At 50.7% G+C, this 14,277-nt stretch overlaps 4 protein-coding genes across 4 annotated transcripts; 1 reads left to right on the forward strand and 3 right to left on the reverse strand.

Moving 5' to 3' along the window:
• Nucleotides 1–822: 822 nt before the first annotated feature.
• Nucleotides 823–3,398, reverse strand: M437DRAFT_72315 (uncharacterized protein; the record flags this gene model as incomplete). The annotated part of the gene is made up of 2 exons (XM_041025834.1): nucleotides 823–3,275; nucleotides 3,338–3,398. The coding sequence occupies 2 exons, from the start codon at nucleotides 3,396–3,398 to the stop codon at nucleotides 823–825; spliced, it is 2,514 nt and encodes an 837-aa protein (XP_040883806.1).
• A 1,677-nt stretch (nucleotides 3,399–5,075) lies between these two features.
• Nucleotides 5,076–6,661, reverse strand: M437DRAFT_72316 (serine/threonine protein kinase; the record flags this gene model as incomplete). Its single annotated transcript, XM_041025835.1, has 7 exons — nucleotides 5,076–5,209; nucleotides 5,262–5,466; nucleotides 5,520–5,713; nucleotides 5,771–6,119; nucleotides 6,175–6,258; nucleotides 6,311–6,483; nucleotides 6,616–6,661. The coding sequence occupies 7 exons, from the start codon at nucleotides 6,659–6,661 to the stop codon at nucleotides 5,076–5,078; spliced, it is 1,185 nt and encodes a 394-aa protein (XP_040883807.1).
• A 3,745-nt stretch (nucleotides 6,662–10,406) lies between these two features.
• Nucleotides 10,407–12,401, reverse strand: M437DRAFT_38890 (CAF1-domain-containing protein; the record flags this gene model as incomplete). Its single annotated transcript, XM_041019910.1, has 3 exons — nucleotides 10,407–10,514; nucleotides 10,665–10,841; nucleotides 11,043–12,401. Coding segments are annotated over 3 exons (1,644 nt in total), but the record flags the coding sequence as incomplete, so codon positions are not given.
• Nucleotides 12,402–12,924: 523 nt separating this feature from the next.
• M437DRAFT_40177 (uncharacterized protein) lies at nucleotides 12,925–14,273 on the forward strand (the record flags this gene model as incomplete). The annotated part of the gene is made up of 2 exons (XM_041020141.1): nucleotides 12,925–13,382; nucleotides 13,433–14,273. 2 exons carry the CDS (start codon nucleotides 12,925–12,927, stop codon nucleotides 14,271–14,273), a joined length of 1,299 nt encoding a protein of 432 aa, XP_040883809.1.
• Nucleotides 14,274–14,277: the final 4 nt, after the last annotated feature.

The raw sequence follows: 14,277 nt of genomic DNA on the forward strand, positions 1-14,277 counted from the left end.
ACCTATTAAACCAACATGCAATCATTCGCTACAGACATGCACTGCAGAAACGAGCTCCACCAACTCCATACCACTATCGGCATGCACATTGAATGAATGCATGGCGGTGAGTCGGAGCAAAGGAGAAGCAAAATGCATCATTTGCATCCCGAGCAACGCGAGCATGCTCCCCAATATAAACCACCATGCAGGCCCGGAAATGACTAAAACATATGCGGGAATACCGCGACATCCTCTCCTGCCGTCGGTGCGAAGGTAGCATTTCGTTTATGCAACATGCTCGGGCTCTTGCGTGCCCGGATGGCGCTTTTGTGTAACGCCATATTTCCTCTCCTGAGGAGAAAAAATCTGCCCCAGCAGAACAAAAATGACCACGTTGGAACACAGCACTAGTGGGCCTGGAGAGTCAAGAGAGGCGTTCACTCACTAGGCAAACCACTCCCTCGGGCTCGCTGTGGGTCTAATCTCTAGATCTACATAATTACCAGCCACCGAACTTCTAGTCTTGTACGGTTGTTGTAACATTCAGCCGTGAGAAGCGATGGAGTTCGGGATTGACATCAGCAATCGTTTCGCGATTTAGGATTGGCCATATTATCAATTCGTTGATCAACGGTAAAGGAGCATTCAAAAATTGTCTCACAGTCAAGAAGGAAAGTTGCAGCTTGGGAATAGTGATCGCTTCTTGGATATACATGAGGTTGGTTATAAGGCATGAAAAGAAATAAGAAAAAAGGAAGTATCAGCAGAATCCATGCTGGCCACGTCGCACTTTATCGTCGCTGCGCCCATAGAGGCATCTACTGAAATTCGAAGAACTTTTTATGCGACGTCGTGGTCTTCCTGCTCCATGGTGGCATCGGCAGCCTGCTGGGCGGCAGCAGCAGCGGCCTCAGCAGCTTGTGCCTCTGCCTTGACTCTCTCGGCCTCTCTGGCGACATCAGCAGCCTCGATGGCGGCCTCGCTGACAATGGCCTCCTCGACAGCCATCTTGCGTCTCCAGACACGAGCCCAGCGAGCACCCCACTGCTGCAGTAGAGTCTGCTCGGTATTGTCACCGTCGAAACGTTCGATCATGTCGTCTTGAGCTGCGTTAGCAACAGTCGAGACAGCCTCGATGATGGCGTTGAAGAGATCACGCATAGTCTGGCGTTCGCGAACCAGAGTCTCGTCCAGCAAGCTCTTCTGCTCTTCGGAGAGGTCGGATTCGGCACGAGCGCGTACAATCTGGCGCATGCGGTTGCTGACCTTGAACATGGTGGCCGAGATCATCTCGTAGATGTGAGTCTGTGCAAGGGCGCGGCCGTGCTGCAAGTGGTCGTGCAGCGCCCACTCGATAACGCTCATGGGTGTGATGATAGTGTAGTTGAGCAGCTTGTCGATAATGTTGACAGCAGTACCATGGTGGTCGGCCCAGTAATCAACGACCGATGTGATGATTTGACGACGTGCAAGTTCAGACTGAGGACCAATTGCGAGCAGACGTTCCTTGCAACGCTCGATACAGGACAAGACGTGAGACAGCGATTTGCTACCAACTGCGCAAATGCTGGTCATGTATGCATCAGTGCTAGGCACAAGGACGTCTTCAACACCGTGTTCGCTAGCCAGGGCCTGGATCTCATTGATGACAGCCTCAATCTCTTCCTCAGTAGCCTTCTTGCGGATTAAAGCATGAATGGCGTTGCCCTGTTGAGCGTAAGGGGTCTGCTCATTGAGGTACTTGAAGTCTGGAGTATCCTTCATCTTGCCCTCTGAGATGAGGGGAGCGTATGCTTCGGGAAGTGTCTCTCTGATACGCTTAGCGAAAGAAAGACGAATCTCCTTATCTAGCGAACCAACAATGAATGCCTTTCTGGGCTCGAGGTCGGAGCGCTCAATCTCATCAATCCATTCAGTCCACTTCCAGCGGAACTCGAAGTTGCTCAAGTGGTGGGCAAACCAGTCCATGTAGCGGTACTGAAGCTCGAGGTCCATAACATCGAGGCTGCGGAAGAGGAAACGAATGGCTCTGCCCAAACTGGGAGCGACGGCAGCAGGGGCAATCTTGCATGCCTCGGTGATGACGGAGTGATAGTAGACGAGCTTGTGCTCCGAAGTAGGAAGACGAAGAATTTGGGAGAAGACAGCATCGACGACCAGATCTTCGGGCTTCCAGGTTGAGCGTCCTTCGGGAATGTCCTTGAGCTTGTCGAATGCTGTGGCACGCTTGACAAAGGTGTTAGGGGCCCAGTAACAATCGACATCGATGAGGAACTTGGCAGCAGCGTTTCGGTTGAAGTCGAGGATGTTGATAGTATCTGTGACGGCGTCTCGCAGCAGCGATGCAGCAATGTTGGAAGTAGGAGGAACAGACTCTACGTCTTGGTCGGCGAAGAGCGAGAAGCATATCTCGGGGAAGAGGGCGTTGGGACCAGGGTTGACAGGGGAGGGAACCGAAAGCTGAGGGAACGAGTGCTTGTTAGGCACGGCCTTGTCGCCATTCTCAGCCTCAGCCGGCGCAGGGGTGGTCACACGGGTCAGGCGAGGGATACAGGCGAGCTTCCATCCGGCGGCGGCCTCGCTCTGAAGCTGGTTCTGCAATGCGCTAAGCACACTGGGGCATGACATGGGCTTCTGGTCGGCCTCGGCCGTGGGGTATGGGTCGACGAGGGATTCAAGAGCGTGCGGCGTAGAGGCAACAATGTCGGTCTTTTCCAGCAGCTCAGCTGCGCGCTGTTCCAGACCAGTGTTGGGTGCAGCCAGAACGTAGGGGATGGTGAGGAGGATGATCTTGACTAGCTCGAGGCCGACAGCATCGTCGGACGAGGCAGTCTGAAGGTCGACGGCGCGATCAAAAAGCTCGTTAAGGATACCGAAGACACCATCGTCGCTGAAGAGAGGCTGGAGGCAGGCCAGGAATCGTAGCAACAGCTTGACACTGCGCCATTCACCAGCATCGAGGTGACGCTGCAACAGAGTTGATGTGCGAGCCAGAACCTCGGCGGCAGCGTCGCTCTTGTCGTTGTTTGCGCACAAGACGGAAGCTGCGACAAAAGGAATCTTGAAAGGTTGCTCGAGCACCAGAGACAAGACCAGGTCGCAATACGTCTCCTTGACGTAGTTGTCGTGGTAGTTTTCGGTGACGAGCTTTGCGATTTCTGTAACCTCATCTTCGGGGTTCTTCATTGGGCTCTCGGCGACACTGAGCAATTGGCGACGGAGGCGTGTACCGGGAGGAGCATCTTCGTATCTTCTGCGCTGGGGTCTGCGATCATAACCACCCTCGTCGTCATCTGTAAACAAAGCAGGTCAGCTCGACGATGCGGGAAGGACTTTGTTTTGTGTGCGCGCGTACCTCTGTTGTAGCGCCTCTTGCGGTTGTTGTAACCACCGCCTCCGCGTCTGTCGTCGGCCATGTTGTCTGGATCGTACAGTCGGACGCGTTGATGGACTTGGTCGCTAGCAATGTAAATGTTGCTCTGAAATCTGGACTTCCCTCTTCGGCGCGGCCCTGTTGCTTGGAGGATCCGACGCGGAGCTTGCGGCCGCTTCTTGGCACAAGCTGAGATGCTCAATTGGGAAAGCACACTGACCTGTGCTGCAACTTCATCTTCCTGGCCCATCATAATTTCTTCTTCCATTTCGACATCTCTCATCTCCATGTCTTCGTTCGTCTCGAATGCTGCCAGTTCCTCATAGCCGACCTTCTTGCGGGCTATCATCAGCGCTCTCTCTCTTTCCGTCTGTCTGGCCATGGCTGACGATCTTGAAGGATGATACTCAGAAGTCTTCTTGTGCATTCAAGAGTACACAACTAGGCAAAGACTATCAAAGGCAGAAGATGGATGGAGAAGGTAAATGTCGAGCAAGCAATGAAATGCAAGAAAGAAGGCTAGCTCTGAAAGTTTGAGTACTAATGACCGTCGTTTGTCGTGAAGAGACTGTGATAGTGAGGCAGTCTCAGAAGAAGAGTCACCAAATGATTAAATGTGATCCAACCAAGAGTATCTATAGTAAGAGGGAGCTCTGTGAAGGCGGTTCTGGATAAGAACAGCGACGTGGATACGGGTGAACCGAAGCAGGAAGGCGTAGCAGCATAAGGAGCAACTGGACTTCCATACATCGTCCATGTTGAGGTCGTGAGTGGTAGTAGGGTACCCAAGATTAGTGCGGTCTTTGTGAAAGCGGATAGCGAGGATGCGAACGGGGATGCAAAGAACAAAATCAATTCTGGTCTAAAGTCAGATAGCCAACCGCAAAGCAACCATTCACTTTTCGCCCATGTCTGCTTGACTATGCAACTCTCGTAAGAGCAGGAGCTCTAGACAACAACAGAAACCAGACCGAGCATCATGGAAAGGAACAAGAGAAACACGAAGATAGAAAGAAAATCCCTGCGTTACTTTATCTTCATCACAATGCTCCATTTCCTGTCCGCTGTCTCAAAGACGGGAAAGGTCATCTCTCGTTTCGATCGCATGCCATCACACGGCTTCAAACCCCATCATGACTTTCTTTTTCTCCAACTTGTTGACTCTTCCGAGCGCCCGCTCGTATTTTCGAATCAGAGCGCAAAAGCAAACAACAAGAGAGTCGAACGAAGCACCACCTGATCTGACTGTACATCTTTGCAGCCGGAGATGAATGCAACGAGTGTCAAATCTGTAAAGGAGAAATTCCAACTCAGAGATTTCTACCGCACCACACTTTGGAATAAAAGGAAGAAAAGAAACTCGCTCGAGCCGCCCGTTCGGCGTAAAAAAGAAAAGAAAAGGACAAATAAGAGAGACATCAACAGCGATGCCAGCAGCCGAAGCGCCGGCGGCATTAGCAGCAAAGCAATTACTCCGAGAAACCAGCTTTATCCGACGTCTTGTTGTCTGTCCAAGCAAAAGCAAAGCTTGTTCATTGCCCTTTTGTCGTATGCGTGAAATAATTCGAGAGACTCCAGGGTGAGACGCCGGTAAAGCAGACCGCTGATGGGTCGATCGAAGGTCTTGAAAACTTGAAAAGAGTATGCATCGCTAATTCATGATCTGTGTATAGTTTTTTTGCCGATAAGTTTTTTTGTCTTTTCACATTTTGTTCTTCTTTTAATCCAGTCGTGCCATCATAGCATCCTTGGTCAAAGGCGTCAGGTTGTCAATATCGAGACCCTTTGCTGCCAATTGAGGACGAATGTGCGGGGGGACCAGCTGGTGGTTCATGTGAGGTGCGATTGAGAGTTCTGGAAAAGATGAGTATGCTTCATCACGTCATCATAAAATCGTTATCCTTACCGTGGTGGTTGAAGTTGAAGAGCTCAGGCAGATCCTTGGTTGCACCTCCAGGGTGACGAGAATCGGGGAATCGAGTGTTGGGGTCTCTCAGCTCATCGAAGAAGGGGTGGACCATGGCCTCGATGGCGGACAAACGTTGTGTCGGTGTGTATTCGAGGAGCTTAGAAATGAGATCGATGGCGCTGGGATCGGCCTTGCGGAAGACCTTTTTGGATGAGTGAGCAAAAATCTAGTATATGACCAGCGAAATGAAATTACCTTGTTGAAGGGGTGGGGCTTGATCTGAGGGAACTTGTGCTCCATGTAGTTGGGGTTCATGGTGCGGATTTGGTCGCGGGTAGGGGTTCCCAGAACCTTGATGATCTCGACCAATTGATCAATACCCGACTCGCCAGGGAACAAAGGCTGACCAAGCATGAGCTCAGCCATGACACAACCAGTGGACCAGACATCTAACAAGTTTAACGGATTAGCCTGAGATCAGCATGCGGCGCACCGCAGGGACATACCAATCTTTGTTGTGTAGTTGGTTGCGCCGAAGATGAGCTCAGGGGCTCTGTAGTAGCGTGAGCAAATGTACGAGACGTTGGGCTCGTTCTCAATGAGTATCTTGGCACTTCCAAAATCGCAGAGCTTGAGGATGCCACTGTTGGGGTCGAGAAGGAGGTTTTGAGGCTTAATGTCTCTGTGGCAGATGCCCTGGCTGTGAATGTAGGCGAGCGAGCGGAACAGCTGGTAAATGTACAGCTTGACCTCGAGAATGGGCATGGTTGTCTTCATCTTATTAAAGTAGCGAGATGCGCGATAGACGGTTTCGGGAACGAATTCGAGCACGAGGTTGAGGTAAACCTCATCCTTCTGTACAGCCTGCATTAGTAACTGTATTCGGAGGATTAGATGGCCTGAGACCTACGCGATCGCCGTTGGAGTAGTAGAACGCCTTGAGCTCGACAATGTTCGGGTGTCGCACTATCCTCATGATCTGGAGCTCTCTGTTCTGCGCGGAGTCAGTTGAGAAGAGCGAAGAATGGAGATCGGGGGCTGTCGACCTTGAAGCGCTTGTCCTGGAGCACACGCTTGATGGCAGCATCTTCACCACTGGGAGAGAGCTTGGTCTGGAAGACGACACCGAAGGAACCATTGCCGACAATTTTGCACTGGGTGTACTGCATCTCTTTTGTCTCTCCAGTCAAGCCATCCTGGACCTTTTCGCGAATTACCTCTGGACCAGACGTCAGCACGAGCAAAGCGCAGGAATAGGTCAATGAATGGAAAATGGCGAGCTATATGGCGGATGTGCAGATGGCACAAGGGAAGGAAATGAACAGCGCGGGGGAGGTGATGGTATCCTTACCGCCCATACGTAAGCTAGAGAAAGCCGAAGGCCTGTTCTGCGACATGATTGCGAATGACTGAGTGATGCAAAGCGAATTGAAGCAAGGTCACCAAGGGGTCGGGGGCAGATAGATGTCGAGGGGTGATGTAGCGGTGGTGGTTGACGAGGTCGGAGGATGCGTCGATGCGGGCCTGTGCTCGGAGCTTGTGTTGACGGATGTTATGCAGCGATGCGCGATCGAGGGGAATTGGGAACTGAGATGAAGCCGAAAGTGAAGTGTGCCGCGCCAGGTGCAGAGTACAGGAGGGCTGCTGTGATGAAAGTGCGCAGTCAGTGTCTGGTGGGGGACGAGGACAGAGAGAGCAGTGGGCAGGACAGGCAATTGGGAGGGTCGAGAGTGTCACCTGCGCCGCGCTTGAAACGAGGAACACCACTGCCCACGTGATTGCCTAGCTGATGATTGTCTTACCTGAGATGCTGTTGTTTCTTGTTATTTTCAATCCGCTTTAGCTTGGGCTGTTGGAGGACTCGACAATGCTCCAAGGGACGATGCTCTTTCTGCTAGGGAAGTTCAAGTGGTAGTTGAAGGCCTCAGCAGCTCTTTCCCTAAAACGTTGGTTTTGCCCATCCGCTGCGCACCGCATCCCTCACCCCGCTTTACTCCTCGCCCAATTGTCACTCATCTCATCATGGAGCTAATCCTGAACATGCACGCATGACCTACAGGCCGCTTTGATGAGGCTGCCATCATCTTGCTATTCTCAATACCTATTTGTCCGTTTGAATCTTCAATTGGCAAGCTTTTGCCGTCTATACTGTCTCGATATCCTTGCGCATCTTCATCTTTGTTTACCATCTCAAAACGAGCCCATTACCACATCGCTGCTCTGCGTCTGGCCCTCAACGGCTCCCGCCCAGGAGTTCAATCTCTGCTGTCCATGTGACTTGCTCGGTCGCTAGCGTCGGGCCCAGGCGCTTTGCACTCTTGCTGATTCGTCAGGGCACCCAATACGCAAGTGGCTGACATGTCTGCCGGGATCCGCACTTGACCATCTCTCTTTCACAAGTCTTGCCCAGCTTGCAAGTGCATCATGATTCTGTAAACTCCAAGGGAGAGAGCCAATTGCAGTTTGTTGCCTTCACCCGCAGCCATACAAATGTGTGCGGCACCGCGCCCTGTTCATGTCACTGCATTGCGTCAAGCTGCCAGGGGATGCAGGGATAATCATCATGATCATGTCTATTCGCTGTTTCTCGATCTCGACAGCCTCTCAGCCGAACATCACTTCACTTGCTGACCAACAGCGCCTGTCTGCATTGCGAGCTCATGTTTGAATTCACATGGGATTTGGCTGGTGAAACGGACAATTCCTTCCGGTTTTTGTTGAAGGAAGTTGCTGAATCAAAGTTCGCACTACATGACAGCCGCATGTTCGTTGACTTTGTTGTCTGTTGCTTGACCCAGAACTTTGCTCATTTCGTCTCTTTCCGCCGCCAACAACTACCAATTCGGCTGCTCTGATGTTTATCTCCCTTGTGTTGAAGGCTCAACGCTGAAACATCCAATCCCAGATCTGCACAAATCAAACATTGTTGCACTTCGGGATGTCTCACGTCCGAGAGCAGAAACGGACCTGATACCCGTCATCGTCTTGAACCGTTGTCATACTTCTGGTGAACCACAACTGATGCGCGCAGTGCCAGATTGATGGAACATCGTCAATCCTTCGTCTCGACTAGTGAGTCGTTCCTCGCTGTCCTACAGCACGCTCTTTGACGACAGCCAAAGAACAATTGCCTCAATGAAGAAATACCAGCGAAAATGCACATACTCGCATTAAAATGCTGTCAGGCTTCGGCTGGGTATCTGTTTTTGAACTTGTTGACCTCGTGGCTGCACTCGTGCGCACAGCTGCAAGAAGTCGATGCAAGCCGTGGTCGCCGCATCGGTCGACCTGCAGGAACATGGTTGATGATCTCGCACACCGACCAATCCGCTGCTTGTCAGGATCTTGTAACTCAACTTATGCCTCTGCGCTGGCTTGACTTCGGTAGTTTGTCACCACGCAAACACCAACCCCGCGCCTTGTCGCCATCTATCGCTGGTCCAGAGTAACACTATACTTGTCCGCCTTGCGTTCGCTCAGCTATGCCGACAACCACTGAGCTTCTTGTTGCATGCAGATAAGCGAGTCAAGAAGTTAAACAGCTCAGGACACGACCACTCACGGCACATCTCTAAGGGTCACGGCTTTTGCATCCTTTGACGAGCTTAATCTCGGTGCCTCTGCCAATCCCCCACGTCTATTCCTCATGATTAGATTGATTCGGCACCTGCAGATGGTCGGGAAGGCTATCAGCATGATATCGATCTCACCCTGCATTGAAAACACATCACGAGGTATAGTTTTTGAGAGCCACATATTCCTCTTTCGTGCCGTAATCGCTTGTAGGATGGACACAAGCCTGCTATATGCATGCAGACTCTTGGGCCATCTTCACATGTTCTCTTACTGTCATTCTCTGCCTACCTTGATTCTTGTTCACAACCATCATCATTCGGTCAACTCGTGTCGCGTGTCACTAAATCCAAACACACGTGCTCACTAGGTTGGCAGTCAATGGTCCTCTCGTTCTATAACGTACGTAGAAGGAGAGTCATTGAGTCTCACTGCAGTCTGACTGCATTCTACTACCAAGCAAGGCACGTGAGGCGAATGTCCTTGGTGATTTTTGTCAGTGCTCTCGATTACACGCGCTCGGGTCAAGGGCATTACTAACCAGCACGAAAACACAAACAAGAATTCCTCTGCTAGAGAATATAAAATATCCTGCTTCTCATGCCATCTAAAGAACACACTCAATTTCCAGCAAGTATAGTCATCAACAGTATAATTAACAATTTACATACATATCTTCAAGCTTAAACCCATTGTCCTGCTCGCTCGGAAGAGTGTAGACCGGATACTATGCATCTTGTCACCAGCAAAAAAAAAGCCATGGTCTCCACCGATCAAAATGCTCTTTGATCGTGCCTTCCACGAATATTCTTGATCATCACATCCGTCGTCGATTTTCGAGCTTTGCCAGTGATCGTGATCGACAATGCAAACGAAAAGAATTCGGACTTTCTCAAGTAAACAACGTGGGTCCAATTTTTTTAAGCCCTGGAACCGCGAATCGTGATCTATGAACAGAATCAGTTCGACCGTCTGGTTTGCTCCACACGTGTGTGTTGATTGTTGGACAAACACCAAAAACAGAAGTGAACACTGCGTTGTTTGACTGACGTCGTTACGGGACGATCGCTTTTTTTTTTGGCGACATGGCGTCAGTGCTGTGCCTGGGTGCCTGATTGTGGTGCTTGATGTCTGTTGATATTCTGTGAATTAAAGTTCCTTGTTGTTGAGTTTAGTGACCATCTCTTTCTGTCCTTGTTCTTGCTTGATTCTCAACAGATGGTGGGATAATGCTTGATAAACGATTCTAATTTTGCTTGCTTTCAGGCTATCCGAGGGCCTCGTATCGAGATCGTGTAGAGCCAGGGGAGAGAATACGAGACTTGGCTACAACAATTTTGTATCACAACAAAGATAGGACTGAACATAGCACTTCAATAATTCTTCAACCAATAGTCGTCGAAACGTAGATTGTAATTCTGGTTGCTAGAGCTCCTCCGCCACATCCACTACCGACTTCTCAGCAAGGTGATTCCATTGATCATGGCCGTATAGGACTACTGCCGAAGAGTGAAATCAACTGTTTGGCATGACCCTCTACCTAACCTTTGAACCTCGAATCTTTCCTTGTCAGTCCAAAATGGCAACGCCCTCCTGAGTGCCAAAGACACGCAGTTTGTTATTGTAGACCTTCCAGAAGCCAGAGTTGAAGGATGGCATCACAGTGCCTACCTCACGCTCGTCCCGATTTGAAATCTCTGCTGTCGCCAGCACGGGAATAGTGTCCCAAGCTGCTCCTACACGAGAGTCGGAGATGCCATCCGTGTCTGCAACCACAGGATCAGATGCATGTGCGTCTTCAGAGGGTAGAGCATCAAATTCGAGTACTTCTGGTGCCTTGAGTTCATCTTCCTCGGACACGTCAAGAGTGTCTTGAAGTTGGTCGAAAGCTGTGGCGTGAGCAAAGCGCCCGCCTTGATGTGCTGGAGGTGTAGGGGCGGTGGCATTTGACTTCTTGTTCTTCTTTTTCTTCTTTGACTTCTTGTTCGTTGTGCTTGATTCGTTCTCAGTTATTTCTAGCTCGGTGGTCTTTTCGGCTAGTGAATCTTCTGGTGTTGATTGATCTGATGTCTCGTTGTTCTGCTGGGCTGGTGTAGTTGTCTGTCCTCCCCAAACCTTCAAGGGCGCTTGAAGAAGGCCTTTGACACTATCGATCGCCGAGTTTATTACAGAGGGCGTGTTGTTATCGAGCTGAACGCCGCCAACGTCGACATCTGGCGGTGTAGGCGGAATTGTGTTTTGAAGCTCATCGTGATCATAGTTTCCCGCGAGCTCAAGTTTTGCTGAAAGACGCACAGCGACTTCAGCTGTGAGCATGCTGTCGTAGCCAGCTTCGTGGAATGCCGTAGTATCTGTGTATTTGTTGTAATGTTCATGTGTGATGACTCTAGGCTTCTGTTGCTCTGAAAGCTTCTCTGCTATCTGTTCGAGAGATGACTGAGGATTGATGTCTCCACAGTTGTGAGTGGCCATGTATTTTGTGTCGACAATAATTGGGAAGAGTTCGTGGATCAAGCTGGCAAATTCATCCACAGTGTCGGGTAGGGCTCCGATAAAGGTCTTGTAGAAATAGATTAGGTCGAGGAAGAGGTTATGACCGAAAAGAGCAGTCTTCTTATTGCGGATCATGTGTTTGGCGCGGTTGAAGCGTGACTTTAACATGTCTAGGTCGACAAACCCAGGAACACCTCCTGGAGTTGTGGCAAATGATCGGATGTCAATGCCTTCGGGAGGATTTCCACAAAGAGCTTCCACGATCCATCTGAATCCTGTTTGTCGGACAATCCGGTCGTGAACCTCTCGTTTGCGCTGAGCCTTGATATACTCCTCACGTTCGGGATCGAGCCTGGAAACACGGACGAGACCTTTGTTGGGTATGCTGACAAGATTAGGGTATTCTGCACGCACGATCTGGTGCACCAAACGTCTCTCGAACCGGTTCAGCTCAGGGTTGGCATCTCCGTTAGAATCCAAGGGGCCAATGACGACAGAGTATGCACTCGGCTTTCCGGTCTTGAGCCAGTCATCGATCTCAGAACGAACCCTTCTAAGGAACTCCAGAGCTTGCACATCTTCTGGCTTGATCTCAATATCTGTGAAAGATGACTTGTCGTTCCTTGCGGCTGCTCTTTCCTCTGCTAGTTGTGCTTCATCCCTGGACAGATATGGAACTCCAGAGGTGAAAGGAAGATCGAACTTGAAGCCAACTCCAAGCAGGAACTCAGCAGCTCCACTGTGAAAAGAGAAGGTGCGATCGACATCTAATCGTTCCTCGAGGATTGGACTGAGATTGAAGTTGAAGGGCTTGCAGACGTAGGCACCTTGAAGCACATCGTCTTTAACGCATGTGAGGCCAATTTGTAAGATCTGATACTGCTCAGCAGCCCTCTTGGTTTCGAGGTAGCGCTCCTGCAACGAGGGTTTGCCAGGCTTTTCTTTTGCTTGTCCCTTGACAGGTACGCCAGAAAGTTCTAGGTCGAAAGACACAAAATGAGCTTCTGCGATGGCCTCAAGCACGTCAAGAAGACGCGAAGGAAAAGATGATTTATCTACATCCATGTTGGAGAATGATGAGAGGATGTCAGGCAGGCCGTACAGGGCCTTGTAAGTAAAAGGGAGGCAAATCGCAGCAGATCGGGGTTATTTGCGATGAATGGAGAAGACAAATAATTGAGAGGCAAACGAATACCTACCGCGCTAAGTCAATTGTTTTAACGCTAAAAGCTCTGAAACTAGAGCAAATACCTCAAGGACTATTCTCCTATCTATACTCACTGACTCTGCAGTGTGTTGATGATATAGATATGAAGGTCAAAGCGAGAGAGTGTTCAGGGCACGCTGAGTGCTTCGATGATGGTCATGATGCAGCGGTTAGTTAGGCGGAGGCTGGAGAGGTACACGTGAGAGGTCCGAGCGCCGGCCAACCTCGGTTCATTCGCGATCAGCAGCCGGTGAAGGAAGGAATGACTGGGGAAAGGTGAGGATAACAACAAGATTGATAGCCGACCAGGGGGCATTTTCAGTTGTACATTTGCTGCTTGAGAACAGAGCATTGAGCGACATGCCAACGGACTCGACGGCGTCCACCATGTCGTATGAGGATTCACTGTCATCGCAATACTTGGCCTCGTCCATCTCGTCGCTCTCGTCGGCCCGCGCTCAGTCGTCGCAAATCGCTAGAACCTACCGCCAGGCCGCCCAATTGTTTCTCACCCGCCGGCTTTATGAAGCCTTGTCTACCATTGATCCCATCATCTCGCCCGAAGCTCCGGAATCGCCTTTCCAGCAAGACGAGCTGACTGACCGCCATGCCGCGCCTGTCGCATTCGCATCCAAGACTAGCCGCGTTAAGGTGTGGAGCTTCTACCTGACTCTGCTCAATGCCATTATAGAACTGGGCCCCGAGGAAGGCAAACTGGTCTTTGGAAGTACTAAATGGCGGGAACTGGCCTCGTACGCGCGTCAGGGTACCATCTGGGACCTCGTTGTCAAGCAGGGTTATCAAGGTAACGAGGGCGCCGTGGACGCCGAGGTCGTCGTCAATCTGTAAGAAGCTTCCAAAGCTATACCGTCCCAAAGTGTCTGACATGCAGTAGTGCGACTTTGCTTCTGGCACACATGCCGTCACAGAAGCTGAACCAGCAGCGTCTCGAGACCTACCTGTCCGCCTTGTCCAATCCCAGCTTTGACATTACTGCCCACCTCGAAGCCTCCCAGCAATCCATGCGCAACTCGTCCCACCACAATGGAACAAGTACCCCTCGCGATTTGAACACCCGTCTCAAGCTTCTCGAGCTTTATACTCTTCATGTTCTGCCTCAGAATGACGAATGGGACTACGCCCGCGACTTTATCAGTATGAGCGAGGTTCTAGATGACGAGAGAAGGGATGCTTTCCTACAAGCACTTCACACATTGAAAGAGGAGAAAGAGCTGGATGGAATCAGGGAGAAGGAGCTTCAGCGTCGCCAGGACGAAGAGATGCAACAAAGGCGTCTCGAGGAAGAGAGACGCCGAAAAGAAGAAGCCAGAGCAGAACAGGAGAAAAGGCGACGGGAAGCTGATGAGAGACCACGTACAGCTGGCTCGCAAAACAGAACACCTTCGAACTCTAGCAACAACAACTCCAGAGCAGGGCAGACTAACAGAAATCAACCTGCGTCGAGAGCGAAAGCTCCGCAGAAGAAAGCCACGCCTTCATCATCGCGCGTGAATCGTCGCTCGATATTCGCGACCATGCAGGCGGCTGTTCTGAAAGCTGGGAGATCCGTCAGCCAGAATCCCATGGTGATGCTCCGGTTTGTACTCTTTTTGATGGCTTTCACATTGGCATTTGCACGTCGAGACGTTAGGGACAAAGTCAAGCGGAGCTTACAGGGCGGATTGCATAAAGTACAGAGGACCATAGGGATGGGCGTGAAGGTCTCTTACATCTGAAATA

Source organism: Aureobasidium melanogenum (genome assembly GCF_000721775.1).
Source record: "Aureobasidium melanogenum CBS 110374 unplaced genomic scaffold scaffold_2, whole genome shotgun sequence".
In the NCBI taxonomy this organism is placed as follows: Eukaryota; Fungi; Ascomycota; class Dothideomycetes; order Dothideales; family Saccotheciaceae; genus Aureobasidium; species Aureobasidium melanogenum.